The sequence below is a fragment of the Pygocentrus nattereri genome, chromosome 15, assembly GCF_015220715.1.
Source record: "Pygocentrus nattereri isolate fPygNat1 chromosome 15, fPygNat1.pri, whole genome shotgun sequence".
Lineage (NCBI taxonomy): Eukaryota > Metazoa > Chordata > Actinopteri > Characiformes > Serrasalmidae > Pygocentrus > Pygocentrus nattereri.
The window spans coordinates 6170253-6198031 of record NC_051225.1 but is presented as its reverse complement, the minus strand read 5'-3'; the positions used below and the strand labels follow the sequence as shown (position 1 = coordinate 6198031).

General features: G+C 40.3%; 2 protein-coding genes across 2 annotated transcripts; both read right to left on the bottom strand.

Moving 5' to 3' along the window:
• Nucleotides 1-751: 751 nt before the first annotated feature.
• On the bottom strand, nt 752-5912 carry LOC108424983 (lipoprotein lipase). Its single transcript, XM_017693342.1, has 10 exons — nt 5699-5912; nt 4523-4716; nt 4257-4436; nt 3809-3920; nt 3471-3704; nt 3052-3294; nt 2552-2672; nt 2236-2454; nt 1131-1226; nt 752-1032 (listed from the first exon to the last, which is right to left on the bottom strand). The coding sequence occupies exons 1-10, from the start codon at nt 5796-5798 to the stop codon at nt 1023-1025; spliced, it is 1509 nt and encodes a 502-aa protein (XP_017548831.1). The 5' UTR covers nt 5799-5912; the 3' UTR covers nt 752-1022.
• Nucleotides 5913-10909: 4997 nt separating this feature from the next.
• On the bottom strand, nt 10910-18496 carry lpl (lipoprotein lipase). Its single transcript, XM_017693341.2, has 10 exons — nt 18267-18496; nt 17227-17414; nt 16931-17110; nt 16477-16588; nt 16053-16286; nt 15185-15427; nt 14448-14568; nt 13937-14116; nt 13636-13743; nt 10910-13547 (listed from the first exon to the last, which is right to left on the bottom strand). The coding sequence occupies exons 1-10, from the start codon at nt 18370-18372 to the stop codon at nt 13496-13498; spliced, it is 1524 nt and encodes a 507-aa protein (XP_017548830.1). The 5' UTR covers nt 18373-18496; the 3' UTR covers nt 10910-13495.
• Nucleotides 18497-27779: the final 9283 nt, after the last annotated feature.

Here is a 27779-nt window from a genome sequence, read left to right as displayed (position 1 = left end):
ACGTGCTGTTTTACTAAATTCAGAGAAAGATTTTCAAAGCTGTGAATAAACGAATCTCAGTCAAACGGTGTGACCACTGCCTGGGCTACTCATGAACATCAGAATCCTGCATTTTTGATCCTGCACATGGTTAAAAACCCCAGTTCAAACACTTTCATGCCTAATCTAACACCTCTGGCTCTAATACTGCCCTCCACTCATGTCCCTCATTAGCAAGGTCAGGACTGAGGAGCCTTCTGGGTGTCAGGAGCAGAGCTGGACATCCACGTCCTAGCAAGAGGTGGGTAGTACCATGAAATGTACCATGAGTTACATGAACCTTTAGTCACTAACATGTAATCCCTGATTCTCCTTGTTGAAGTTAGTTTCGCTGGTTCAGATGCTGAATTTCTTCACTGTTGATCAAACCTCATTTTATTTCAGATCAAAACGATCCAAAGAGAGTCTAATGAACTGCGCCTCCTATGCTGACAGACGCTGGATGTACCAGTGTAGTTTGATTGTTTTTTTGACCTGAAAGTTGTTTTTAGTGGCTACTTTAACGTCTCCATGGGTCATTCTTTCAATGAAGCAACACCACTTTCACTGGAGTGGGTTTATGCTACTCTACCTCTTCAGTCCTGGCACAGCAGATTGGGATTTCCTGAATGTCAGATTGTGAACGTCTGTTAATACCTTTCCCGTCATAAACAGGCTGCTCAAGTCTGAACAGATAAATATTGGCCTTCTCATTAACTGACACCCAGCACAGTTCCTCGTAACTTTGATCCATGTATTGTGTGACCACTGCATTACAATGGTAGTGCTTACGGAAAAAAATTACACATTAAAGTTACAGTATTAAGTTACAAGTATTAAATAACCCCCCTTGCAAGACAGTATGTATACAATACAGTAAGGCCAGCACAAACACATCTTAAATACAAAATAAATAACAGCTTTAGAAACAACTGATTAAGTGCTTCGTTTGGATGAGTTGAATTTGTCTGTAGACAACCTGTGAGGCTTCTCAGCGAGTCCTCTCAGTGCGCCCTAAGAGTTGCATGAAAAACAAAACAAGGCAAAAACATGAGTCTAAGTTTCCAACAATAAAAAGTTTGTATGATTGTAATTATCTAATGTAATCTCACCTTCTAGATGCTTTCCTCCACGTTTCTTTGCATTTCACAAAGGTTGCTTCGTGAGATGTTCTTGATTTCTGGTGATCTTTCAGGCAAAATATGAGCCTGGAGAAAACAAACGGAGAAAAGACAAAACGTTAAGGTTTCAGTCTTAAATTTAAAGTTGTAAACGGGACATTCCATATGTTTCTCTTTGTGTTGTGAGCACAGAGTTTTGCTGACCATGTCAAAAGAAATGCCTCCAAGCCATGTTACCCATGTTTCCCATTTAGATTTGACTGTTGTGGGTTTCTTTTGGGAACGAAATAAAAGCTCCTATAACGCACTTATCGTGCAAAAATGGCATTCTGACAATTCCCAATGTTCTAATATTTTTGGAGATGCTACACTTCTCAGAATAACCACTATATATTGTTGCATAAAGCTATGGTTAAGACCTCTAAGAAGAACCCTATCCTACAATAGATGTTTTACTGCTTAGACCAGGGGTCACAACCCAAATGTTAAGAACCATTTTGTCCTTTCAACAAAAAGCCACATCATTTTATGTCCATTTTACCATCTCGGCTTTAAGCTTTAGCTCACCGATAGCTGCTTCTCTCACATCTCTGGTAGGAAACTTTTCCGTGAAAGTAGAACAGTTTCTTGTAAAATGTTTCTCAACATTTTGACTTTTATGAGGCTGAAGTCAGCTTCTCATTCACCAGCTTCAATTTCCCATTCAACCTTAAATGGTGCATGAGGTGCCAGAATGTAACTGCCACAAGTTTTAAGGTCAAACGGTAAAATTTGAACAAGAAGCTGGTCAACGAGAAAGTGACTTCAGCTTTATGACTTTTTAGTGTTTGACAGTTTCTTGTTGCAGACTGAATGTATCAGGAAACCATCTGGAGTGATTATAAATGTAGATATGTCCATTCATCTCCAAATTATCATTGTTCATCTTAGATCTTTATATTTGCCTTTTATTTAGCTACTAGTTAGGCGACACGTCTGCATAGCTATGGTGACCAGCAGTCTGAGTGCCAATCTTCAGGGCTAAAGAGTGAATTAGTAGTTATACATTAACTTCTTTAGAGAGGAGGGATCTAGTCCTAAAACAATACCAACATACTTTTTTTGCGTCTCCCCAATCCAGATGCGTATTTTCTTGACTTGAGGTTCAGAACCAGTAGTATCTCCATTCCACCATGACTGTGCCTTGCTGAGCAGTGAAGAAACAGACCAGCTACTGGAGTCCTCTACTTTGAGCTTCAGCATCAGAAGGTCACCAATATTCTCCTCTGTAACCAAGAGGTAGGAATGTGTCTTGTTGGTGGTGATTTTATCATCTCTGCAAAAGAATGAACAAGATAAACTTCATTATTTCTCTATGGATGATGCTCCTCAGAGTGATCTTTCCACAGGTGGACCACGTAGATATTACCTACCCTTTAAGTTGGAGGTTTTCAACCGAACCACTGGTGCCATATAGGGAGGCCGTTAAAGTAGGTTCTGTTTGTGTTTGGTCCGTCTGTGCTGTGAAGTGAATCTTCAGCTGATAGTGATGAACTGGGTAAAGAAACAACCACAGATAAGCATTGTTGCCACAGCATTGACACAATGCAGATGAAGAAACTGGACTGTGGCTAAACAGAAGAAAAGCAAGCAAGTAAACCTTTCAATAACATTGACTTATAACAGACTTAAGATTCTCCACAAAGAGGGAACTTTTAGCACTCATCAATCGTTGTGTACATCACTGAAAGGGAGAACACTGGCACACCAGCAGGCTCTACCAAACTCAAATGCACAACTGCAAATCCCATTGCACATCTGTGGTGACCGGTCTCAACAAATTAGCAAAATGGGCTGCTCAGTTTTTTGCAATGGTTATGCAAGAGCAAATGTTGAAATTACAGTTTTAATGTAATGCATCGCACAGCTGTACCTCTGAATGGCATGGTGGCTCGAGTCTTGGTGAACATCTTGACGCTGCGAGCTTTGCGGACCTTCTTGATGTCATAGCCCATGGTGTTGCAGCGGTTCCTGTGGCATCTCAGGCACATGCCACGTTCGAACATATCACTGCTCGCACAACTGTAGGTCTTGCTTAGCTCCTCTCCATTGAGGAGGGAGTCAATGAACAAGTGGACAGACCTCTCATGCTCACACTTTATTGCCTCGTTCATTGCTATTGGAAATAGAATAAAGTACATATACATGACCCACACTAAGAGATTGTCAAGGCCAATGTGTTATATTCTCTAGATTCTCTAGAATTCATTGTTACAAATGATAAATCTATGTCTAAAGTGCTTTTGAGAAATGTAGATAGATGTGGACTGCAGATGCAGCCAGAATCCTTACCAACTAATCCGAAATGAGCTATCTTCTCAAGTGCTCCTCGGAGATTGCAGCCTGGCTGGTAGCTTCCTCCATTGGGGTAAATGTCCACATGGCCAATCGGCTGCTCAATACCAATACTGAGGCCCAGAGTTCCTCTAGAGTAGGTGTGTAGAACATCTACAAAACGGGCATCATCAGGAGAAAGCCGTCTGTGTGCATGAGCTCCTTCGAAATCAGGTCCGGCTGGATCAAGACCTACAAAAAACATCCCTCGTGTTAAATATCTGATATAGATACTGCAGAATATATTCATTCATTCATCACTCTCCATTTTTTACTGAAATTAGAGAAGTACCTACCTGTTATTCTTCCAACTTTGTTGGTAGTATGGCTGCCTGCAAATCCAGCAACGTGGGCACCAAGGCTGTAGCCAATAAGATGAACCTTCTCCAGTGGAATATTGGTTGCCTCCTTATATTGTGAATATAAAGATAATAAAAAACTCAATTTATTGATTTTAACTCGGGATTGGCCCAACACAAGCTAACAGAAGGTCTTAGATTATCTAACATCTTACATATTAACTTGTGACAATGAACATGCTTTGTAGTTCCAGAAGATACTGTACTTCATATAGCTAGGACATAAGCTTGGTAAAAAGTACTGTCCCTCTACTGTCTATGTTCTGCTTGTTTTCTTATGATAAAGACATATGCCCCATGAGTGAATATAAAACTGCCATTCAATGTCATGTAATTATATGCATGTGTGTTATAAAGACATGTGATATGTTCTACTAATACAAACCTCTATCCAGTCTATGAAATGTCCAACCTCCTGTCCAACCTTCTGCGTGTTTTCTGCCGCCACAATGTAATGGTTCTGAGCCATGTCCAGCCAGTCCACCACTATTACGTTGGCATCTTTCTCTCTGTCATACAGCGCTGCTACCATCTTGGCAACCCAGCTCTCAAACAAGCCACTCACCTAGGAAAAGGGTGTTAGAAATTAATTATAACTGCCTTTTTTTTATTAAAAAAAGTACAGTTTTTAAAAATGGCTAGTAAGTTTACCGTCCAACCATGAATCACCAGGAACGTTTTGGCGGTACTGTTAAAATTGCAGTTGCCCAAGGTCTCCTCTTTGCCCGGCACAATATAACAGACGTCATCATCTGGCAAAGACGGTCTCCTGAGAGAGAACTTGGCAAGAACGTTGCTGGCTTCCCTCTGGCGAAACAGGCTCCTCAAAGGTTCCAGGAAATTATCTGCCAAAGAAGTTTTTAAAAAGAATAAAAGACTTTTGAATGAAATAATAAAACCAAACCAGTGGAATACTGATTATTAACCTTTTGTGTTCAAGTTGGGAGGGAAGACCATAGTGAGGCTGTACAGTTCAACAGGACCTGACACTGACCGCTGGAGCTGGAGGGTCGTTTCTTAATTAAACACATGGATCTTGCTGTGTTTCAGGGAAACAGCAGCTCAACCATGAAAATTAAACCACGGAGCCCTGCAGGTCTCATCCCTTATAAATAAAAATAGTGTGTGACCACGCTTTATTAACACATGGGAACGCGATCCCAATTGGGGGAGTGGGAATGAAATCATGCCTTATTAAGCTGTGGTCAGTACTTCATTTTTCTAATTGCTGTGCCTTACTAAGTCATGGCCACACATTAGAATCTCATTCCCATGCTTTACTAAGTCATGGCCACTAATTAATTATCTTGTTCCCATGCCTTACTAAGCCATGTCCTTGAGATCGCTTATTTTTCTCATTGCCATGCCTTACTAAGTTGTAGCCACGCATTGAGATCTTGTTCCCACTCCTTATTAAATCATGGCCACGCATTGTTTTCATTTATACGGGATGTCAGCACATGAAACAGATCTGCATCCTAAAGAAAGAAAAAATGAAGTCTCTGATGTTGATGTTCAGCTTCAGAGGTTGGATGTTAAAGCCTCGTCTACCGCAACTTAACTGTCTTGTGATCTCAAGATAAAAGTTGTGTTCGCCAAACTTATCTTGAGATCACAAGACAATTAAGTCGTGATCTCAAGATAACAATCCACCTGTCTGAGTAAGCAACACACAGCAAGTACTGAAACCTACTTTGGCTCAAAGAGAAGCTCAATCTAGTGACTGCAATACATGAAAGTGCCTTCGTTGCTGTTTGGCTATGATTAAACTCAGCAACACTAAATCTACACTACATCTCTCCTGACCAGTAACTGACGTGAACTTACCCCTCAGGGAGACGGACAGCTCTCCCTCCAGCGAAGTTCCGCAGACCACTGTGGACGCTGACACGAGCAAGACGAGACTTGTAAATGGCCAAATTCTCATGGCTTATTTTCTTTGGACACTTTTGTATTATTTATTTGTTATTTCAAAAGCAAACGCAGGACAGAAAGCTTCTTAGAGATGCAGGATGAGCTGTACAGAGAGGAAGAGTATGAAGCGAAGAGCACAGCTCGCCTTATTTTGCTTCTTTCCCCACCTGTAATCCGACAAGTCCCGCCTCCTGCGCTGGGATTGGCTGGCTGGACAACGCCTCCTGCGCTGGGATTGGATCATCACTCGTATTAGAAGAAGTGTTGGTGGAGATTGGCTCAATACACTTCTTGGTTTTAATTTTAATAATAAATACGTAACCTGGCCGTAACTGCACACAGCGATAACACCGAAACAAAAGCCCCCACAGTAATCCCTGAAAAGTGCTGATTTCACAAAAGAGGAAAAGTAAAATGTGTCTTTTGCTTGTCGCTCAGATCTGAGGTCAGTTCTCTTTTAATGGAGAAGGTCAGGGTTTTTGTGGGTGGAGCTGACTGTTGGCTTGTGAGCAAGCAAGGCAACCCAGACATTCCAGAGATGTTGCTCCAGTAAATGAAATCAGTGGTTCGTAATGGTGCTCTTATAATCCATCTGTGCCACGCGTAGGTGGACAGATTTAGAAGTTGAGCTATTATAGTGGATAATTTTATGCAAGAATAGTCATGATAAGCTTTACTTGTATGGAATCTTTGGCAGGAGAGGTGAGCTACCAACTGGAGGGTCATGGTTTCAGATCCCAGGACTGACTGTGTGTTCTTGGCTGTGCTCTTGGGGAAGGCAGTTAACCCCCCACTGCCCCAGGCGTTTTGCTCTACTAGCAACACTGGCTGTGTTTACATGCAATGTTTGCATGTAATCCGTTTGAATAAATTCTGATTATAGACTAAGACCGAGGTGTTATACTCAACAATCTGATGAAAAACCATGAGTATCACTTAGTGTCGATGTTACCATGACAACAAGCATGACATGAGCCCAGTCAGAGTGAGACGAGCAGCAGTGAGCCGCATTTATGTTTTTAATTGCTTTAAAATGATGTCTACGTGGCCTTATTAACACCTTAATGGGAATGAGATCCTAATGCATGGCCACGACTTAGTAAGGCGTGGGAATGAGATGATTAAGTCGTGGCCATAACTTAGTAATGCGTGGGGATTAGTTTGCGGCTTACTAAGTTGTGGCCACTCATTAGGATCTCATTTACTGAGTTGTGGCCACAACTTAATCATCTCATTCCCACGCCTTACTAAGTCGTGGCCACGCATTAATTTTTATTTCTACGGGATGCCACCAGTGGGGCTCCATAGATGTCAGACTCAGGAAAACACACTTCACATGTCCTTATTAAAGAAGGCCCAGAGGAAGGCGTCGTGTTCTGAGACACATAAGCTGGACGTCCGTCCCACCGCCATCTTTTAAAGATCAGAGCTAAACTGCATCTCCTCTGCAGACCAGTTTCTGCTCCGCCATGTCGAACATTATAAACAGCTATGACGCAAGACACATGCGCAGAACGGATTTACACTTCACGATAGGGAATGTAATCAGATACAGGTGCTTACACGGTTATTAACCTATTTAACTGATTATTTACAGGATTATGCACCTTGTTCAATCGGATAGAAATTGTATTCCGAATGGCATCGATCTGACTAGTCTATTCTGTCTGAGGTGTATATGTGGATGTATTCTATTCCGATTGAGCTAGTCGGATTATTAACAGATTATTAGGCCGCATGTACACGTACGGGGTCCCTGCAAGCAGCCCATGGTTCAGGAAATCCACTGTGGTCTGAAAAAGTTGAGAATGTATTTGGTACACAGGTAAGAAATGCATGCTAACTATCTTAATTTAGCATTTCTGCCAGTCGTCTTGCCCCAGTATTAAGCTTGCTGTAGTTCAAATGGACAAAGCTAGTGGATAAAGTGGCGATTTTAATTAAGATTATAATGTAATACAACACATTTCTCTCCAGTTATGTCTGAACTGATGTTAGCTTCTGATGTGCAGTTGTTTTTCCAGTATATATATATATATATTGTGTTTACCTCAGCAATGATGAAATGTCTTTCCAGATCAAAGTGAATTGTAGTATTAATTCTTTTTCATTTCTCCATACAAAATAATATGATGGTGAATGAAGTGTTAGAGTGGCATCCTATCCCACCTCCACGAGCTATGGAGTGTTTTCATTCTCAGAGTGAGTTTCCTCTTTTCCACGAAAAAGAAACCCCAAGTTTGAAAAACAGGTTCGGTGAAAGAAGCATGTGAGTCCTGCTTGTGTTTACATCCAGCACAGTTGAGCCATATGATTGGCTGGGCTGGTTTTGGGGTGGTGTTGCTTTTTGCAGCTTGTAGCTAAAAAGCAAGTGGCCTTTCGGGAGCTTTATTTTTGAGCCAAACATCAAGGCCTCGCCAGGACCTGAGACTGCTCCAAAAACCTCCCTCACTGGCCTTCTCAGAATTCCATTTAGCTTAGACCCCTTTGAAAGACACATGCATGTTTATGCCAAGAATTTGGAGAGATATTGCTGAAAGAACGTGACTGAGAATAATTGTGATAATCAGTAACAAATGATACATTACTGTGTATTGTCTGTGTTTGTTTGTGTTCTACAATGTTTACAAGTCACCAAATGTCCTTAAAGTAACAGGAAAATGCTGTTGTTTCCAAAAAAAGTAACTTTTATAAACAACATAACAGCTATTGAGTAAAAGTAATTCATTTTTAGTGTAGAAAAGAAGAATAATACCATTTTTTTTCCAGGTTTAGTGTGTCCAGACTTTGCCTTCCAGCTTCTATTCTTTTTGGAACACACAATAATCTGCAAAGATATTTTTCCACACCTCCAAAGTTCAGTCTTAGAAGTTGGTCTAGCATTTTCTGCTTCTCATGATCCAGGTAAACCCAGTTACACATTTAGTAATGTTGAGGTCTGGACTCCAGTCCATTGTTCAGCCTCTTTGTTTGATGTGTCCATCTTTTTCTCAGTGAGGTTCCTCTTGGCAGCTACACGTCCTTTCAGACCCATAACGCTGAGTCGTCTTCTCACAGTGGAAGGATTGACAGACACATGTGTGGATGTTTTCAGATCTGAAGCAACTTGATTTTCTCCTCTCTCTCTCAAAGATGAAAGCTTTATGTGCTGTTTATCTGTTGGGGGGCAGTTTTGGTCTTCCAGGTGGTTGTTAGGGGTGCCCATTTTCTCTGTAGCTTTTAGTCAATTTTTGAACTCCCTTGACTTTTGCCTTATGCAGGTGGATTATCTTATTTCTAATCCAATCAGAAATAACTGAAAATAAATAACTTGTACTTAATGGTTGATTCGACTAGAAAGTAAATAAAGGGTGGTCTCTGTCTTTTGCAGACCACTTTAGGTAAAGTAATATTTAGGAATGTATATAGCATCAAAGTAGTATTGGTATCTCTAGCTTTACTGAAATGCTTCTACAGGCTGTTAGCATTTGCTGCTCGATTTTAAGTCGATCAGATGACCATGGCTACTTAATCAGTCTTAATACATTCACTGTTCCAGATGCTGATTCACCCATAAGCCTTGATGAACAAGACAGTTGTCATGTCATAAATATATCACAAACATATTTCTGTCTTAGTGACTCATTCAGCAGACTCTTCTCATTGATGCTAACAGGCTTTATGCCGGCTGATTGGTCTGTATTCTCTCCTCACTCGAGGAAGCTGGGCATTTAGCTAAGCTTACCGGCTACAGCAATATTCACAGGCAGGCTTCAAGTTTAAATCTGTACTGAAGAAGTCAACAACAGTTCCGTCGGTTCCTGTGTTCCATGGGTTTTGGCTTTTTTGATGGGTTGAGATCACAATGTAATGGATTAACAGGTGACCAGTGGCTGATTCTAAATGCATTTGATGGTTACTTAATAGGATCTAAAGTTGCTCTACAGGAAACTAGTCGTGTCTAGTTCTAGAGGAAACCATTAAGCCAACTCCTATTAGAACATAAAAGTATAAAGTTTTAATCCAACTGGTTTCTAATGATCCTTTTTCAGTAGGGCTGTAACATTCGAAGTAAAGCATATGTCTGTTATGAGCCCCAAACGTCTGTGTTTTGTCTAGGAAGCTGCTGTGGAATGCAAACAAACCACCATTAGCTTGATGGTATCATAGCATTGAACTCCTTAGCTGAAACAAGCATTATCTTACTGGTGGAAAAAATGGGACTAACAATATGAATTGCAAGCTTTCTGTGCTAAACATTACTGTGTATTGATCTGTTTGCGGGGCACGTTTTCATGATTTAGTGATTAGTTTGCAGTGGACATTAAAAGTTAACACCCATAATATGACCTTTTCTTCACAGATGGGTAAATGACCAGGTAAATCACATCATACTAAGACTGAATTAGGGTATTGTCTACTCTTCACAGTTGCTCCTAACTATAGTTAATTAAAATCCAATAAAAGTGCAAAATAGGTCTCCTCCCTGCTAAAAACAAGAGATGCAAAACCAGCATGTCGTATTTTGATGGTGGTATGCTGGTCAACCAGCATGCGCAGGCTGGGGTGACCAGCCAAACCAGAACCAGATCAGCACTAGACCAGCTAAGACCAGCATGAAATGTCTGCTGGCCTGAGCTGGACTTTTCAGCAGGGCTTCAACAAATCTGGGAAAAGATGGTGTGGCTGGTTCTGTGAAGCTACTCTATTAACAACAACATTGTAATGAATGTCTGTCAATGATCTCTTTTAAAAGATTACGAGCCATTTTATTATGATGTCCTACTTCTACCTCTGTTGTACTTCTATTGAGCCCCTGAAAACACTGAGCCCAGCTTGACTTTATTTTCTCGGTAATGAGACTCTGAATAACAGCAGCCAAGCTGGTCCCATTAAAAGCTTACACACAGACCGCTACGCAGCTGTCAGCGTGTTAAATGGTAAATTAAATTTTAAGGTCCGTGTCATTACAAAGTCTACATGCACTTACATGCTTTTTGACCTTCCTTTTAAGTAATAAGAAAAGCGATTAGCTAAACATGTTGTTATTGCTGAAAACATGGATTTTTAAAAGGTTTTTTTTTAGATATTGTGAAGTGCCTCTGATAAAACGTTAGACAAATGAGAACGTCTATACACTGGAGATATGTAACATAATCTGTTTATTAAAATATCATTTTTATACAGTGCAGTGTATATATATGATGAATGAAGTAATCCAAAAGGCAATTAGATCACCCCCCCAAGCAATCTGTATTATTTATACTCAGCTGTTTATAAAAATAGAGAGGATATGCATAAGTCACATAGAAATAGATAGAGAGAAACATAAACATGGCATCATACAAGCCCAATGTACAAATATATACATTCAATAAATAATCTTGTGGTGTTAATGGCTATTATGTGGGGCAATCCATTCCAACTGCCTTGTTAATTTCTGATCTTTGCTTGAAAATGGTGCTTATGGCTACTCTAAGAGGCAACTGACCTATCAGGGATTGTCACAACTAAACGGGCAATCTGAATGTACACAATTGTGCAGACTGTCTCTAAAAAATTCGGAGATTTGGGATACTGTTCACTAATAATCAAAATGCAGAGTATTGACGACTTCCCACAGTTCATATTAAAGGATTTCAACACAATTCAATGCTACAAACACTTTGTATATTATTTGCATAGTTTCGCACAAAATCAGTCCAAACTTGTTTTTTTTGGTTCACAGTATTTGAGAAATTAGGCATCTATAAGGTGAACTCTCCGACGTTCTATTGGAAACGCATGCACCTGACAAGAGCAAACTGGCTTCTGATTGTGGCTTTAAATGATGACTTAAGGGGTCTGAATCTATAAAGTGACCTGTGCCAAACACAATAACCAAACACAGACAAAATAAAGTGAAAAGGTAGACATTTCGAGATATAGAATTGACATTTTAGGATATATAGCAATTAAAAAGTATTTACAAGAATCAATTCCAGACATAGATTTGGCTGAGAGAGTAGTTGGTCCATCAGTGGTCAACATTCTCCTGTGGGTAGAATCAAGTTTGAGCTGTCTGTGGTGAACTATGCAAAGAACATTAGTGTTAGTTAGTTGGCAGGTTTTGGTGGAAAAGATGGATCACAGTGTCACCAAACAGCACAAATAAAGAAAAATTTAGTTTAAATAGTTTAGCCCCTTAAACTCCACAGGGTTGAAGATGTTTCCCAACTTACTTTTCTCACGCTCATAATTACATGACCTACATATCAGTTTCAGTGTAGTTACTTAAGAATTTATAGTAGTTACTGAAGTCTTAAAAGAGGAATTTATGCATTTGTGGGACATTGTAAAGCAAAATAATGTATTTTTTCATATTAAGTGCTATTTTACCATCATCTGCACTACATTTAAAAACGTATTAAAAAGACGTGCAGGTTCATTTTCATAGTAAATAAACTGTATATATAAGTCTGGTAGATGCCACATATCTTATCACCAGTTACTGAGAGGTAATAGGGCTGAATGATTAATCATTTTTACATTGAATCACAATTTACCTAATAACACAGAGCTTGGGAACTGCCTGTAGATAATGTAGACCAAACAAATCTAACCAAACCTGCATGTGTTGTGTCTCTTAAACTACATTCAGAGGTCAAGCATCAAGCCAGAAAAGGTGGACATTCTGGTCTTCTTGGTCAAAAAAGCAGGCCTAAATTATCAAAAATAATCGCAATTCAAATGATAGTTGCAATATTAGTTAGAAAAATCTGAATTTGTTTCAGCCAAATATTTCCTAGTTTTCTAAAATACAAACTCTGAATTTTGAAGTCTTTACATCTTAACAGTCTTCTTATGCAGAAATGTTAAGAACTGCATAATAAGCCTGGAGTGTAAGGGGGTAAATTCCAAAAGAAAACACAAAGGAACCTTGAATAATCTGAGTTTTAAATGCTTTCCCCTTTTTCTCCCAGTTTTTTGTGAAACAATACCCAGTGTAACAGTAGGTCTTGCCCCTATAGCACATCAATATGACCACTCTCTTTTATACGCAATCTTTACTTAGCACTGTCAACTGCTTCAATGTGCTTGGAGAACACTCAGCATTTGACTTTTCTAACTATTCAGGTAGGTCTCGTGTGATACTTATTGACAGAATATATAGACCCTTCTATATATCCTTCACTCAAAGCGGCGCATTGTTTATTAACCGTGCTTTGGTTTGACCAAGGCAGAAGAGATTCAGTACACACGTTATAACAGTGTAAGAGTTTACTTACATATAAGTACATATGTATTGCATAACAATAAGACTTCTATCTTTCATTTGAAAAAATATTTCATAGCCAAAGAGACGTGATCAGGATCGCATCCTTCCATGGTTCAGCCACTGAATTGCCATGGAAGAAGGTGCAACAGCATTACAATTTTTCCAGATCACCTTCTTGCTGTGCTTTAGGCTTCAGTGACCTTTGATTATCACATTTTTGAGGAAAGGAAAAAAAATACTGAGCGGTATTAGATTTATTAGGCTTTTTGATTTGGAAACTGCTCAGCAGTTAAAAGTTAAAAGAGTACAGTTCCTTGCAGGATGTGCTTATGGATGAGGATCTTTTGTGTTAATTGCTACTATTCAATGAAAGGCTTGCAATCGGAACATACAGAAACCGCCGTCTCTACCAGTCCAGTTCCCAGCAGGCTCATCTCGGGCTCTGGCAAAAGGATGACTCTGCAAGTACCGCTCTATTCTGTGGTCTTCTTGAAGGAACTGCCTTGCATCTTCAGCTTGTGCAACCTGCCAGCAGCAGTGTAAGCAAACAGTCAAACAAATGCATATGTCTTTTTAGATTAAGAGGCCAATCAAAATGGAAATGTGGCATTACCTTTCATTTTTCTTGCTTGACTGGGCTTCCTTGTCTTTCACAAACACAGCAGCATCCCCTCCACGGGCAAGGTAGGAAAACTCACCGTCTTTAGCAACGAAGATCACTCTGAAATAGGAAACTCCCATTAATGCCTTGGAAACTAGGCTTATTATTCAGTTATTAACTCCAAGATATGCTACTGAGTACCATGAAAATTAACCAAGGGGAGTGTAGCTTGTATATTTTACTTTAAACCTTTAATTCGACAGGGGGTGTTCAATCTTCAGCAGACACATAAATTAGCTAAATAAATGATTACCTGGACTGTCTCTCTCCAGATTTGACGCGTAGTTTGCGTACGTGGAAGGTGTCGGGATTCCACCAAGGCCAGCCGATGATTGTATCCTTCTCCCAAACCAGCTTCACCATCATCAGCTCTCCAATGTCCACATCCGTGGTCAGCAAGAACGACACAGTGGTGTTGGTTTTCATAGCAGGCCTAAATAACGATAAAAACCCACCATTAGTACAACCAAACCTACCGTTATCACCACTATCCTCAAAATAAGGAACCCAGGAAGAATCAAAATATGCTAATATTAAACTGATAATACAACAACATACATCAATATTAATTAACTATGTTATGAGGTAACAAAGTCTGTCATAAGTCTCTATGTGACTGAAAGGAGACGTGGCATAACACCGCCGCTCAAACACCTTATTCTCAGAAACACTCCGGAAGCTTCTTTTTTGTGTGCCATTGTTAGCAACAATTGGTGATGTTTATCTTATCCTGAAGACTTAAATGTACATAACTTGAAACTTACATAACATAGGGGATGTTTTCTTTCTCTCCAGCGTAGCCGTACAGGGAAATCTTCATGGGCTGGTCAGTGTAGCTTATCTTACTCTGGCTGAAGAAGTGGACCTTTACTTGGTAGTGGTAAACTGCAGGAAGGAAAATGTTCTACTTACAAAGAGTTTTTGTTGAATGGCCAGTGTGAGAAACTGAGAGGGAAACACCTGCAACGTCCATTAAGCAAAAACTTGCAGAGGAACTTGAAAGGAAACTCCTTCAGACACACAGCCTTTATTGTGCAGCAGATGTAGCACAAATGCTTCTGTTTCCAAAGACGCCTTTCAGTGCAGTGCTGCCCCATTACAGCCAAAAACCCCTAGACGTGACGAACCCTATCCTGACCTCATGTCGCTACAGAACTTTGAACCTGACGTGCCAGATTTATTTGTTATGAAGTTAATTTTTTCACAGGTAGTCACATGCAACAGTGTCTGCTTTCAAAACAAATCTTCGCTTTCCGACCCCCTAACCCAGACCATTCCCATGTCTGATTTTACAAACAAACCGTCCTGAACCTACACCAGTACAGCACGGAAAACATGCACCACTATCACCATCACTGTGATGAGCTATTACTTAGGTGGCACGTTGGGTACAGATTTGCATGCATGGTGTTTTGGTAACAAAACCGTTACAATGCAATTTTTAGCAAGAATCAGACACGGAATCTGAAGGATTATAGAAAACCGGTATTTTTTTCCCTACCTTTGTATGGCATCATGTCTCTGGTCTTCATGTACATCTTGCTGTTCCTGCGGCTGCGCACCTTGGTCACGTCGTAGCCCACCTTGTTGCAGCGGTTCTTCCGGCAGCTGAGGCAAACCCCCTTGTTGAAGGTTTCCTTGGAGCTGCAGCGGTAGGCCATGCTTTGCTGCTCCATGTTGATTAGCGAGTCAATAAAAAGATGGATGGAGCGCTCATGGGAACACTTCACAATCTGGTCCATGTCTGAGATAAAAATGAGAAAAACAAGAAAGAATTCATTACTAATATACGGTTAAACTACATTGTTGTTATTATATGAGGAGGCAAGGTATCTTCCGCTCTTTGATAGATTTTCTTTGCCTTTCAGTGTTTGTCCTCTATACATTTGGATTGTTCCTCAACTAGCAGGAAAAGGCACTTATACGTGGACCTCTGCTTAAAGGATATTGGCATTTTATGCACAAGAAAACAGCCGTAATTTATTTTTATGCTCATTTTACAAAAGATTTACTTCTCTTAGAATTAACTGTTTTTTTCTGTGTCTCTATCAATTGCTGTGTTCATGCTGTTTGGTTTGCATGTATATACTGTATTGACTGGGAGGAGAACCTGACTATGGAAATTTTGTTTATCCACTCTATGGGCCCTTTAAGACAGGTGTGGTATTAATGGAGTAGAAAAAAGTACTAAGAGTGGCAAAGCTGTCTGTTAGCTTCCCTTCACCGACAGTCATCATAGCATTTTCTGTCTTGCTATGCAACTACTCAGGCCTTTCCTTCTGTATCCTCTGCATTAGGATTGTGAGATCTTCAGCTAGCTGTGGTCAGAGTGCTTGTAATGAAAGCTACAAAGAAAGGCAAGAACTCACTTCTCAAGCCAGTGGTAGCCACCATCATCATGGTGTTCTGCAGATCGCACCCAGGCTGGAAAGTTCCTCCATTGGGGTAGATGTCCACATGCCCCACAGGTCTCTGGATGCCGATGCTGCGGTCAGGAGAGCCACGCGTGTTGGTGTGAAGCACGTCCACAAACAGGGCATCGTCGGGGGAAAGCGTGCTTTGGGCATCAGCATATTCAAAGGTTGGGCCGGCTGGATCTAAACCTGGACCAAGTCAAAAACAAAGAAGGACATGTCACTGCAAATAAGAGGGACACTAACTAATGTAATAGCTGAATAGCTACTGATGCACCAGCTCACTGTAGTTCACAATAGCTTGAGAGTTACAATTATAACACCAAAAGATTAAACAAGCCAATTTAGACCAACAATATATGAATATATGTCTGTTCACCTGTGATCCTGTTGACTTTGTTTCTCATGAGGAGTCCTGCAATCCCAGCTACGTGAGCACCAAGACTGTAGCCCAGGATATGGAGCTTCTCCCATGGGTACTCAAGTTCAGCCTTTAGGGAGCAAACAATATTTTAGATTAATAATAGTTTATCCACATATATACATAAATACCCCTTTGCATGTGCACATATTCATATATATAACACAGCATTAGTCATATCAAAATATAGCATATATTTTCAGTTATAATTGTTCTTACACTATTTGAAACTACAGCAGCTCTTAATGACCAGTGAGCCAGAAGAAGCGGTTCGAAATAATCTCCTTCACATTAAAGTAATTAAATTTCAGTTACCATTTCTGAAACATGAGGTTTGGTTACAGCAGCTGCACTAAAGTTAATTATGCCTATAGAACTACAACCACATGTGTTATTAACATTTCCAACTGACCTGTAACCAGTTGACGAACTTGGCCACATCTCTGCCCACCAGTTTGGTGTACGCGGCTGAGGTTGGATAGTGTTGCTGGGCCCGGATGAGCCAGTCTACCACAATGACATTGGCTGTTGGCTCGCGTTCATACAAGGCCGTCACCAGCTTAGGAACCCAGCTCTCGTACATTCCAGTGACCTAAACACAGGGCAGGGCGGTCAGCGTTTGGTAATCTCCCTCATGTACAGTGACATATGCTTAGTATGTAACAATTTAGGAACAGGCATATATGATCTTTTGTAATTAACACTCACCGTCCATCCATGAATGACTATGAAAGTTTTGGTGTCCGGATTGAAATTACACTCTTTAATAGTTTCCCGCTGTCCTGGGACTATGTAGCACAGGTCATCTTCGGGTTCATCGCTGGTTCTTAGCGCAAACTTGGACTCGATGTCACTAAAGTCCACCATCCAGTCTGTGGAGTTTGCTGTGATGTTGCCTGTGCGAATGAATTACAGGCAAAGATTTAAAGCTTCTTAATTTTTTCAAGTCAGTATTTAAGCCCTGATTAGCAATTTTAGTCCTTTAAACGCCCAAACTGTAAAAAATGATCCAATATTTTAACGTCAAAAAGTGTGCAAACTTTTCAGTGCATAAAACTTAGTTAACAAAGTAAGTTAACATATCAACCATCACTTTTACATTCTGTTAGCATATTATTTGCAGTTCAATGACCTCAAAAATTGTAAGCAGGTTACTACACTTTTTATTTCTTTTTTTTTTTTGCTTTTTTGTAAACACTACCAAAATAAGATGCTAAGCATTAAGGCCAAGCTAAGTTTATTTGGCATTGAACTTTTAAGTTACTTATACACTCACAGATGTAAAAAAGGCCCAAATTAGGTCAGCTTTTTCTGCATTTGTAGGATTATAGTGATGTTCACTGTGCACAAAACAGCCATCCTCATGCATCTATTCCTTATATATAGCATGCTTTCCCAAAAAGACAAGCCAGTGAAGGGGTTTGCATGCACCAGAGCACCACGTTGAATTCTCTCTAAAAGAGTCGCTCCGTTTTTTCCTGCTTATTTCAGATCTGGATCTCTGCTACTGCAAATCTTCACTGAATGCACAAGTAAAAAAGACTTGGAAAGCCACTTGAGACTCGTTCGAGTTAGAAAAGTCGTACAGCTGAGGCACACATGTTGAGCCAGGGCCAGTCTCAGAGTGGTGACTCAGCTTTGAGCTGCAGTCTGAATCCTCGGCTTGGCTCAGAGAGTGAATCAGAGAGTGATCCAGCCGCACAGAGCAGCCTGAGGAGAATGAAAACAATGGGAAAGTGAATACTTACTGAAAGTGTCTGTCTCAACGGCTGGTTCAGCTGTAGTTGCATAGCTGGAGAAGGTGCTTGCAAAATGCATCCAGATAACGAGCAAAACAGCGCTTTCCTTCCCCATGTTCTCCTGCTTTAAGTGCTTAGCGGTTGTTTTTTAGCGGCTCGGTGGCGGTTGGGAAGTTTTTTAAGTCCAGTGGTCAGCGTGCAGCCCGGGGGATCCAGCAGGTATCAGTGCGGAGCGGTTTGTAGCGGTCCGCAGCTCCGAGCCGCGTGGCTTTATGCTCCAAGTAGAACCGCGTGCAAATTTCTCGCGTCTCATTGGCCAGCTGCGGCAGAGCTGGGCGGGGCTTACACAGCCCCCTCTTATTTATAGTCCGACAAAAACGCGTCTAACCCTGACGATAAAAACGATGAGCACCGTGAACCGGGGAATGCGAACATCGTGTTATTTAACTGTTATTACTGTTAATAACTCTTATTTACCCCTCATCCCCACTGATACGGCTTCGTCTTTTGCCCCCTCCTGAAACGGGAACTAATCAATAACTAATCAATCAAAATCCACATATTCATTAACGGTCCACTTTCAGATCCAGTAGAGCAAATAGGAAAGCACTTCAAATCAATGGAAGACTCTTATTTTACAATTAAAATTTAATTAAAATGCAATTTTTTCACAGTAAAGACTTGAAGGTACCGTGTTAATCGTTGCCTGTATGGTTCCAGCCCACATATAGGTGCTGTCAAAGGCCATAGAGAGCCTTTAGAATTGAATTTTTAAAAATTTTATTAAAAATCATTTAAAAAGTGACACCCACACAAGTGACAGACTCAGCATAGGACACTGTTTACCCCTCCACTGTCCTGCATACCTGCTTACAGCCACCCACTGATGTTTTTTTGATCTCATTCATAAATACACAGTCAGTGTTTATTTAATTGATCTCTGCCCTGTCCAAAGGAACACTGCCGGCGCTGAAGCCAAGGCCTTCCAGCAGCAGCTGGGAGCAAGCAGGTCCCCGCTGACCGGCTCAGTCTGCTCCACAGAGTGAGAGAATGTCACAAAGAACATTATTTTAATTTGGGGAGACGGTCAATGGGTGTGTGAGGAAGTCTTGCCTGCTATTGGCCAGTGAACAGTGAGCAGAGCATAGGCAGACAGTTATTTTAAACCTATACTAGTGTATATATGTCTGTTTTCTGGCATATAGACTATATGTGTGTGTGTGTGTGTGTGTGTGTGTGTGTGTGTGTGTGTGTGTGTGTGTGTGTGCATGGGGGGTTCTACTGTAACTTATCATTTAGTTCAACATTTTGACTTCACACAACAGAAGGATTACGAAACCGTGCACTGATACCTTCCGAGTGCACGTACACATACAGAGAGAGTGGCTCCTGAGTGCTACAGTACTGGGACAGCATTAACTTTCATTGGAGCCACATGTTCAGATGGCCTCCACATACAATTGTGTCAGGTAATATATCATGACCTCACAGTATGCTCCATACAACCGCTGAAATATGCGCTAAGAAGCTTAATGCTGTTGATGCAGAGAGCGAGAGCGGAGGCTGAGACGGAGAAGAGAAGGCCCAACATGCTGGCCTGTTTTGTATTGTACTGTACAGTCTTTGAAGACAAATAAGAAGTTTTGTAAACAGTTCTGTTACAAAAGCAAAGTTTGGTATATATTTATTCTAAATGAAAGTCTCCTTTCAGAGGAAGTGTAGTAATTTACCTCTTGATCACTGACCTCAAAGCAAGTAAATAAGTAAGCAGAGTAAATATCCAGAGGGTACAGTGTGGTGAAAAGGAGATCACAGCAAATTCAGAAAGTAGGTTATATTTTTATGTTAAAAATATAAAGCCCCCCCATGCCTGAGTAAACTAATAATTACATAATATTAAGAAGTTTAATGCGGGCGCAGAGAACAAGGCTGAGACAGAGGAGAGATTATATATATATATATATATATATATATATACACACATATATATCACATCAAAACAACTTGGCAATAATTATATATATATATATATATATACACACACACATATATATGTATATATATGTATATATATATATATATATATATATATATATATATATATATATATATATACATATATGTATTTTTTTTACATATATGTGTATGTATAGCCAAAATGGTAAATTTACAGGAAATTGAAAAACATTCATAATTTGCAATGTAAAAAGATTTTCCTTCTAGTCATCCTGGAGCATTTCTATTGGTCCATCCAACTTTTCAAACAATGTACAGGGCAGCTGGTGTACAGTCCTATGCAAAAGTTTGAACACACTTGGTCAAATGACACGTTCTGTAGATTTTCTAAGCAGTCAAAAATGACATTACTGCGCTAATTTAATATTTCATAGTTCACAATTTCTGTTTATTTGATTTTAGTTTTAACATAGCAGAAAAAACTAAATAGAAATAAATATCAATTGTGCATCAAAGAAATGTGTTCTCTGTAGAGGAACGTATTTTCACCTGAAAAAAAAAAACAAAACAAAACATCATTTGACTGGGGGCGCCCAAACTTTTGCACATGACCATATATTAATTTGCAGTCAAAGCCATAAATTACTAATTTTCATTAGACACAAAAATGCGTAACTGGGCTTGCAAGAAGCAGAAAATGCAACTATACAAAGAGTGAACTTTAGAGGTGGAAAAATATCCCTGCACATTTCTCTGAAAAGAATGGACGCTGTACACACTAAATACTAAAAAATGCAATATTATATTTAGTTGTTGAGGTGTCAGTGTAATTTTCGGTTAAATATGTGCTTTCCGATACTGCAAAAGAATAACTGATGGGTGTTTAGTTTGGTAATCACATAAATAGAGGGTGGTCTCTGCTATAAACACATCCAGCACTTATTTGCATTTGTTGAAAATGCCAGTTGGACTTCACACTGTGTGTGTGTGTGTGTGTGTGTGTGTGTGTGTGTGTGTGTGTGTGTGTGTGTGTGTGTGTGCGTGCGTGTGTGTGTGTGTGTTTGTGTGTGTGTGTGTGTGTGTGTGCGTGTGTGTGCGTGCGTGTGCGTGTGTGTGTGAACATACTGTACACATCTGAATCAATTAAACTCAATGCCTTGCATTTCTCAGTGTAATATTTACAGAGAATAGCAGTACCGTTAATGCTGTCTGAGTAGGGCTTAACAACTGAGTCTGCTTTTAATCTTAATGTGACACGTCGTGTTTGATAATGAAGACCTTTCAGCCGCTTTGGTGGGGCACAACCACAGAACCCACTCCAGCGGTTTCCGGGTGGGCACCGCCTAAACCCTTACTCTCTAATGTTGAAGACTCAGCTGCTGTGTAATTAACAATAAGAGTAAGGTCTCTTGTAATCATGTGACATCACTTTCATCTGAGGCTGAATGCATTTACTCTGTTTTATGGAGTTTTTTATTGGTTGTAAACAGTCCCAGTCAAAGTTCATAGCAGATTAATGCTACTGATCTAAACAATGTGATATTCCACAAACACCAGCCTCAGCATGGTTATAAAAGCTTTATGTACAGGAAAGCTGTCAATGCTAATCACAAATATTTGTGAGATGAAACAAATTGAAGCCATCTGCTGGAAGCCTTGGTTGTTTGAAGGTTGGAGGCTTGCAGGCCCTGCAGCTGAAGCAGGACAGTTTCTCAAGCCGTTCTGCGTGTTCGAGGTGTTCGATTACACTGAGGACCCCAAAGCTGAAGGCCTGGAAAGGTGGCAGAGGTGACATCAGGTCACTTCCATGTTGAAACGTTAGCATTGCAAGGCTCCTTTCCCTGTGGACACAGGCTCTAATGCCATTTGCAGCTATGGATGGTGCAAGTGCGTCTGCCTGCAACTGCAACCCCCTGGAGCCGGCCCTGAGGGAGCCCATGTCTGCTCTGAGGGCCGTTATTACAGAGTGCTCACTCAGCGCAGGAACTCTCGTCTCGTTTTGTGCCACAGAAAACTGCTGATACTTATTGTAGGGCAATGTAACAGCTCCATTAAAGGGCCTAGACCAGGGGGTGGTAGAATTAGACCAGTAGAATTAGATTTTAGGTCAAAACAAAATGTACAGTACAGTAAAATACAATAAAATGAAGCTCTGCTGGTCGTTCAACACAGTTTAACAACAAATGGCCTTAAACGCTGGAGTTAATGTAGAACTGCTAATTCACCCTTTAACCCTGAAGGTTGCCGTTCAGGCTGCTGGTCACCATAGCAATGCAGACATCAGTCTCGCCTAGCTAGTAGCTATGAAACGGCAAAGAGAAAGATGTAAGATGAATATTGATAATTTGGAGATGAATGGACTTATTTGGGTTCATATTCACATGAGCTGGTTTCCTGATACATTTAATCTGCAATGAGAAACTGATAAACAGTGAAAAGTCACAAGCTGAAGTTAGTTTCTCATTCACCAGCCTGAATTTTCCCGTTCCACCTTGAATAGTACAGTTACATTTTGGTGCCCCAGACACCATTTAAGGTGGAATGGGAAAATTCGAACATAAAGCTGGCGAATGAAAAGCTCAGTTCAGACTTGTAAACAATCGAACGTTGAGAGACACTTTTACAAGAAACTATTCCACTTTTGCTGAAAAGTTTCCTGTCAGAGATGCGAGAAAAGCAGCTATGGCTGAGCTAAAGCTTAAAGCAGAGCAAAGTAAGTCTGTATTCTTGTTTATATTGCATTTTTAGCTTATATTAGAACATACTGAGACATTGATTTACAACCAAGATAGTAAAACATCCATCCATCCATCCATTTTCTAAGCCGCTTCTCCCTCAGGATCACGGGGAAGTGCTGGAGCCTATCCCAGTGGTCATCGGGCGGAAGGCAGGATACACCCTGGACAGGTATGGTGAAACATTTATTTAATAAATGGATAAAAGTTGTTGTGGCTCCCAAGGCAGATAGATTTTTGTTGAATGTAAAGGGAAGATGGTGTTATCAGAGCAAATATATGTTGAGGATAAAAGCATAAAAAAAGTAAATATGATGGGAATTTAAAAAAATGTCTATGCAGTATAAAGGGTAGCTGGTGTTATCAAATAGAATCAAATAAAAAAGGGTTTATGGCAGCCAAGATATTCAAAGAGAAATGCATTTAAATAAGTAAATATCCATCCATCCATCCATTTTCTAAGCCGCTTCTCCGTCAGGGTCGCGGGGGATGCTGGAGCCTATCCCAGCAGTCTTCGGGCGGAAGGCAGGATACACCCTGGACAGGTCACCAGTCCATCGCAGAATAAGTAAATATGTAAATGTAAAAACCAAGTCACATAATTAATGAATACGGTCTACTAGCCAGGCTGTTCATGTCCGTGTGCTAAAGCTTTATGCTCTTTTAATAACAGCCCATGAAACACCAACACATGACTCAGACTGTAAATGTTATTGCAGAAACAAGCTACATTTAACACACGTTCTCGGTGGGGAATTAAATAATACTATTATAATTTTTAAACCTTATGAAACTCGCTCAGTGAGGCGCTCTCACACTAATCACAGAGGAATTCCATCACATGCTGGCAGAACCACACTCTGAGAAAACATCAGCTTCACTGTTTTGATTAGACTCCTGCGCGGTTTACAGAGAAGTGACCTAAAAAGCTCGAGAAACTCTCAACCAGGCATCATTGCTCTAACAGTCCATGATTGGCAAACGGGTCTGTTTTGGGCTGTACAGGTCCAAACTATATGGTGTCACTTTAAGGAACAGCTGGTTAACTTTGAAGGCAGCCTACTCATCTCTCATGCCTGGGGAAAGCTGGGAGGATTTCGGAGTTCCTAGACAGCTGGTGTCTAATGAAAAGCAGTTGTGCAATTCCTCCAGTTCTCTGCTTTCTCATATGACACCAGCGCAAGAGGGACTTGCGAACCTGTACCTGCTAAGCTAATTCAGGAGGATGCACTCATGATGATGCTCTATGAACTCTCCAGTTACCTGTTATTAGTTCAAGTGTAACACACTTATTTATCAGCATTAATTCATAAAGTCATTCAGATGTCAACAAAGTCATTCGGAGTGGTTTGGTGTTAGATGGTTCATTGTAGAGAAACTGACTGACTCTGATTTCTTCGGAGTAGTGGTGATAGGAACCAGAGGTCATGATGTGCCACGATTGGCCCCTTCCAGTCCTCCATGTGCTTTTGTTTTGTTTTGGTCTTGTCCATGTGCTTCCTTTGTTTTGATTCTTCCCTGTCCTGCCCCCTTGTTTCTTGACTCCGCCCTTGATTGTTCTCACCTGTGTTATCCACCTGTGTCTTGTTAACCCTCATTGTTTCCTGGTATTTAAGCCCTGTGTTTTCCCCTGTTAGTTTGCTGGTCTTTGTTTGGTCTTTGCATGGTATTGTTTGGTGTTTGTTCTTCTGGTCTCCGTTATAGTTCATAATCTCTGTTATTGTGTTTAGTCTTTGTTGCTTTTGGATATGTCTATCCCTTGTTCTATCCATGTTGGCTCTCTGAGCCTGGACTGTCTGGACTGTCTTTCTTCTGTCAACGTGTGCATCCGCCTCATCATCACTGCCCAACGTTACATGATGTATGCAATACAAATATAAACAGTTTATTTACAGATCTCCAAAATGAACATTGACTGTGCATCTATCTACTGAGGGTTTATATTTGACATGGATGAGTATAAAATAGCAGTGGATCTAAAGAAATAAGTTCTCTTAGGGAACAATTTTGCCTTAGGCCATGCATGCACCTATCCACCATTAAAAATTCTATTTTAGGCCAAATGTATCTCAAAAGTGTTGTAAAACAAAGTCTCAGGTATCAGACAGTGTATGTGTAACTGTTTAATGTAATAATTTCCTGTGAGGGAGCTTTCAGGGCTATTAAACTCTTCAAACGCCTGGTTCCTATCACCACCACTGTGAATAATTCTTACTCGGTTCTCTAGAACTGATTGTTTCACATCAAATTAATGATGCTACTTTGTTTGCATTTTGATGGTGTGATTATTCTGAAAAAAGAAAAAAAACTCTGATGTACACATGAAAGCGTCCATAATCTACATTTTGCATTCCATGCGTGCTATTTTTGGAATTTTATGTGGCAAAAACAGTCATGATTCATTTCTACATGACCATTTACCAACCTCTCTTTATTCCTTAAGACCTATACCTTCAAGATAAGTAAGTAAGATACATGTAAATGATCTCTGGTCTGATTGGCTGTGCTTTAGCCAATTCATTCAAGAAGGAATCCGGGCTGAAATTATAACTTCAGTGTGAATGGGTGGCGCCAAACTGCTGTAGACTGAATATTTACATTTACAGTATTTGGCTGACGCTCTTATCCAGAGCGACTTACAATTTGATTATTTTTACACAGGTAGGCAGAGGTGGTGTTAGGAGTCTTGCCCAAGGACTCTCATTGGTATATTATAATGTGTTTGCTAAGGTGGGGATTGAACCCCAGTCTACAGCGTAGAAGGCAGGGATGTTACGCACTACACTATACCGACCACCATAACTTATGAATAGATAAGTTCGTTTTTTCAAAAATATAATTTCACATCAAAACAACCTGAATTACATTTTTCACATCTGAAGAGTTTAATTGTGCAGAAACTGCTTAACTGTTTGTTCTCAAGAGTTCCTTTGAGAAGGCATTTTAATCATATAGAATAGAATAGAATAGAATAGAATAGAATAGAGCAGCCTGGTCACCATACCAAACATTAGAGGAACATAAAGCCCCCCAGCACTGGGTTCTCTGGAGTGATTGAGCCCCATCCAATGCCTTGAGATGTGCATAGTTTCATAGCGAGCGCTGGGTCACACAGTGAGCTGGGCTGCAGAGAGCCTGAGACAAACAGGCCTGGGTGAGGCTCCAATGCAAACGCCTGTCAGTAGGGGGCTGTGAGTTATGTATGATACTGTGGCCGTGCCCCCTCTCTCTCTCTGTCTTCTCCAGAGCAGAACCCCCTCTGTTAAAAATGCCACATCTGTTCTACAACATGTTTCTCACGGCTTATGGCACATACCTCTATGCGGAGCACACAAAGAGCGGCTTCATGCAAGCCCAGCTCCCTCAGCTGCTTTTATTCTGGTGGTAAAGTAGAACATCTTTTGGAAACTATGCAAAATGGAAATGTTTGTGAAAATGAGTGCATTTGAATGAATATGTGAGAAATAAAGACACAGGAGAATACTTTTTTTTCCTACACTGGCCAGAAAGACCACAGTAAGTATGTGACCAAAGAGCAAAACGCAATACAGTTTGTTTGGTCCACATGTAGACTTTTGAAATCATGTTATGAATCTTATGGAACCAGCCCCCTCCGTCATGCTAGAATTTGAACATGTGTTTTCCATGTTTGTACGTATGCATGTGCGTGAGACTGTGTCGAGATCAGGCTTGATGAAGTCATGATGTGTGTGTGCGCTTATGTGTAGGTGTGTGTTTGTGTGTGTGTGTGTGTGTGTGTGTGTTGGGTTTGTTTTTGTAAGTTCTCAGTGCAAACATGGAAGCTTTTGTATGAAAACCAACACCTAAGATTTAAAAGTTCGTCATATGCACAGAGAAACAGACAGTAACACTGCACACTGAGCTTACTGCACTACAAATCACTACACAAACACTAAATAAAGAATAAGTGCTTAGAAAAAAGTGATTCATATAGAGGAAAGCTATGAATATACTTGTGTATACATGTATTTACTCTCGTAGCCTCTTAAACACCTCGGGACCACCGGTGGTTCCAAACGCACTTCGTCATGGTCTTCATAACGTTCATATTCCATAAGCTCCATTCAGAAGCTGGGCGTCGTGTGAGGCTGTAGCTCTTCTCTCCAGTCTAATAGACGGTGATGTCATTTTAAACCCTTATAATAAAAGAAGCTGAACTTTGTTTTTCTACTGAAAGTCGACCCGTTTTTCCCCCAAATCTGGGCTCTAAACTATAAACAGACGGCGTCTCTTCAGTGATCTGCTCTGGAAACATCACTTTTATAAAATAACACAAAGAGCATCTTAAGAATTTTGGTTTTCAGCAGTAAATTTTAAGCATAGAGCGATATATGTGATCATAAAACACATTTTTTGTTCATCTGAGGGGAGCTTTTACAAAAAAATAAATAAATAGATAAATAAAATCAAAAAATGCATTCATTTCATGCAGTTACTGAATAATTTTCCTTACGATTTGGTCACAGAAATTCAGATAGACAAACCAAAATATACCCTGGAGAATAAGAGGTTAAAAAAGGTAGTTATTCAAAGTTCTATATAGGTCCATATACATCACGTTTTCCATTTTTCCATCATTCTGAAGAACACTTTCACGGTGCAAAGAACCTTTTAATCATACAAGTGGTTTGATCTTTGAGCCAAAAAGGGGTCTTCTGTGGTTACAAGCTCAGCATCATAACAATAGCAGAACTCTTTTTTGGTGCTATATAGAACCCTTTTCAAAAAGGCTCCATATATAACCACACACAACACATTGCCCATCAATCTGCAGAACCCTTTTACGATGCAAAGAACCCTTTAATCATGC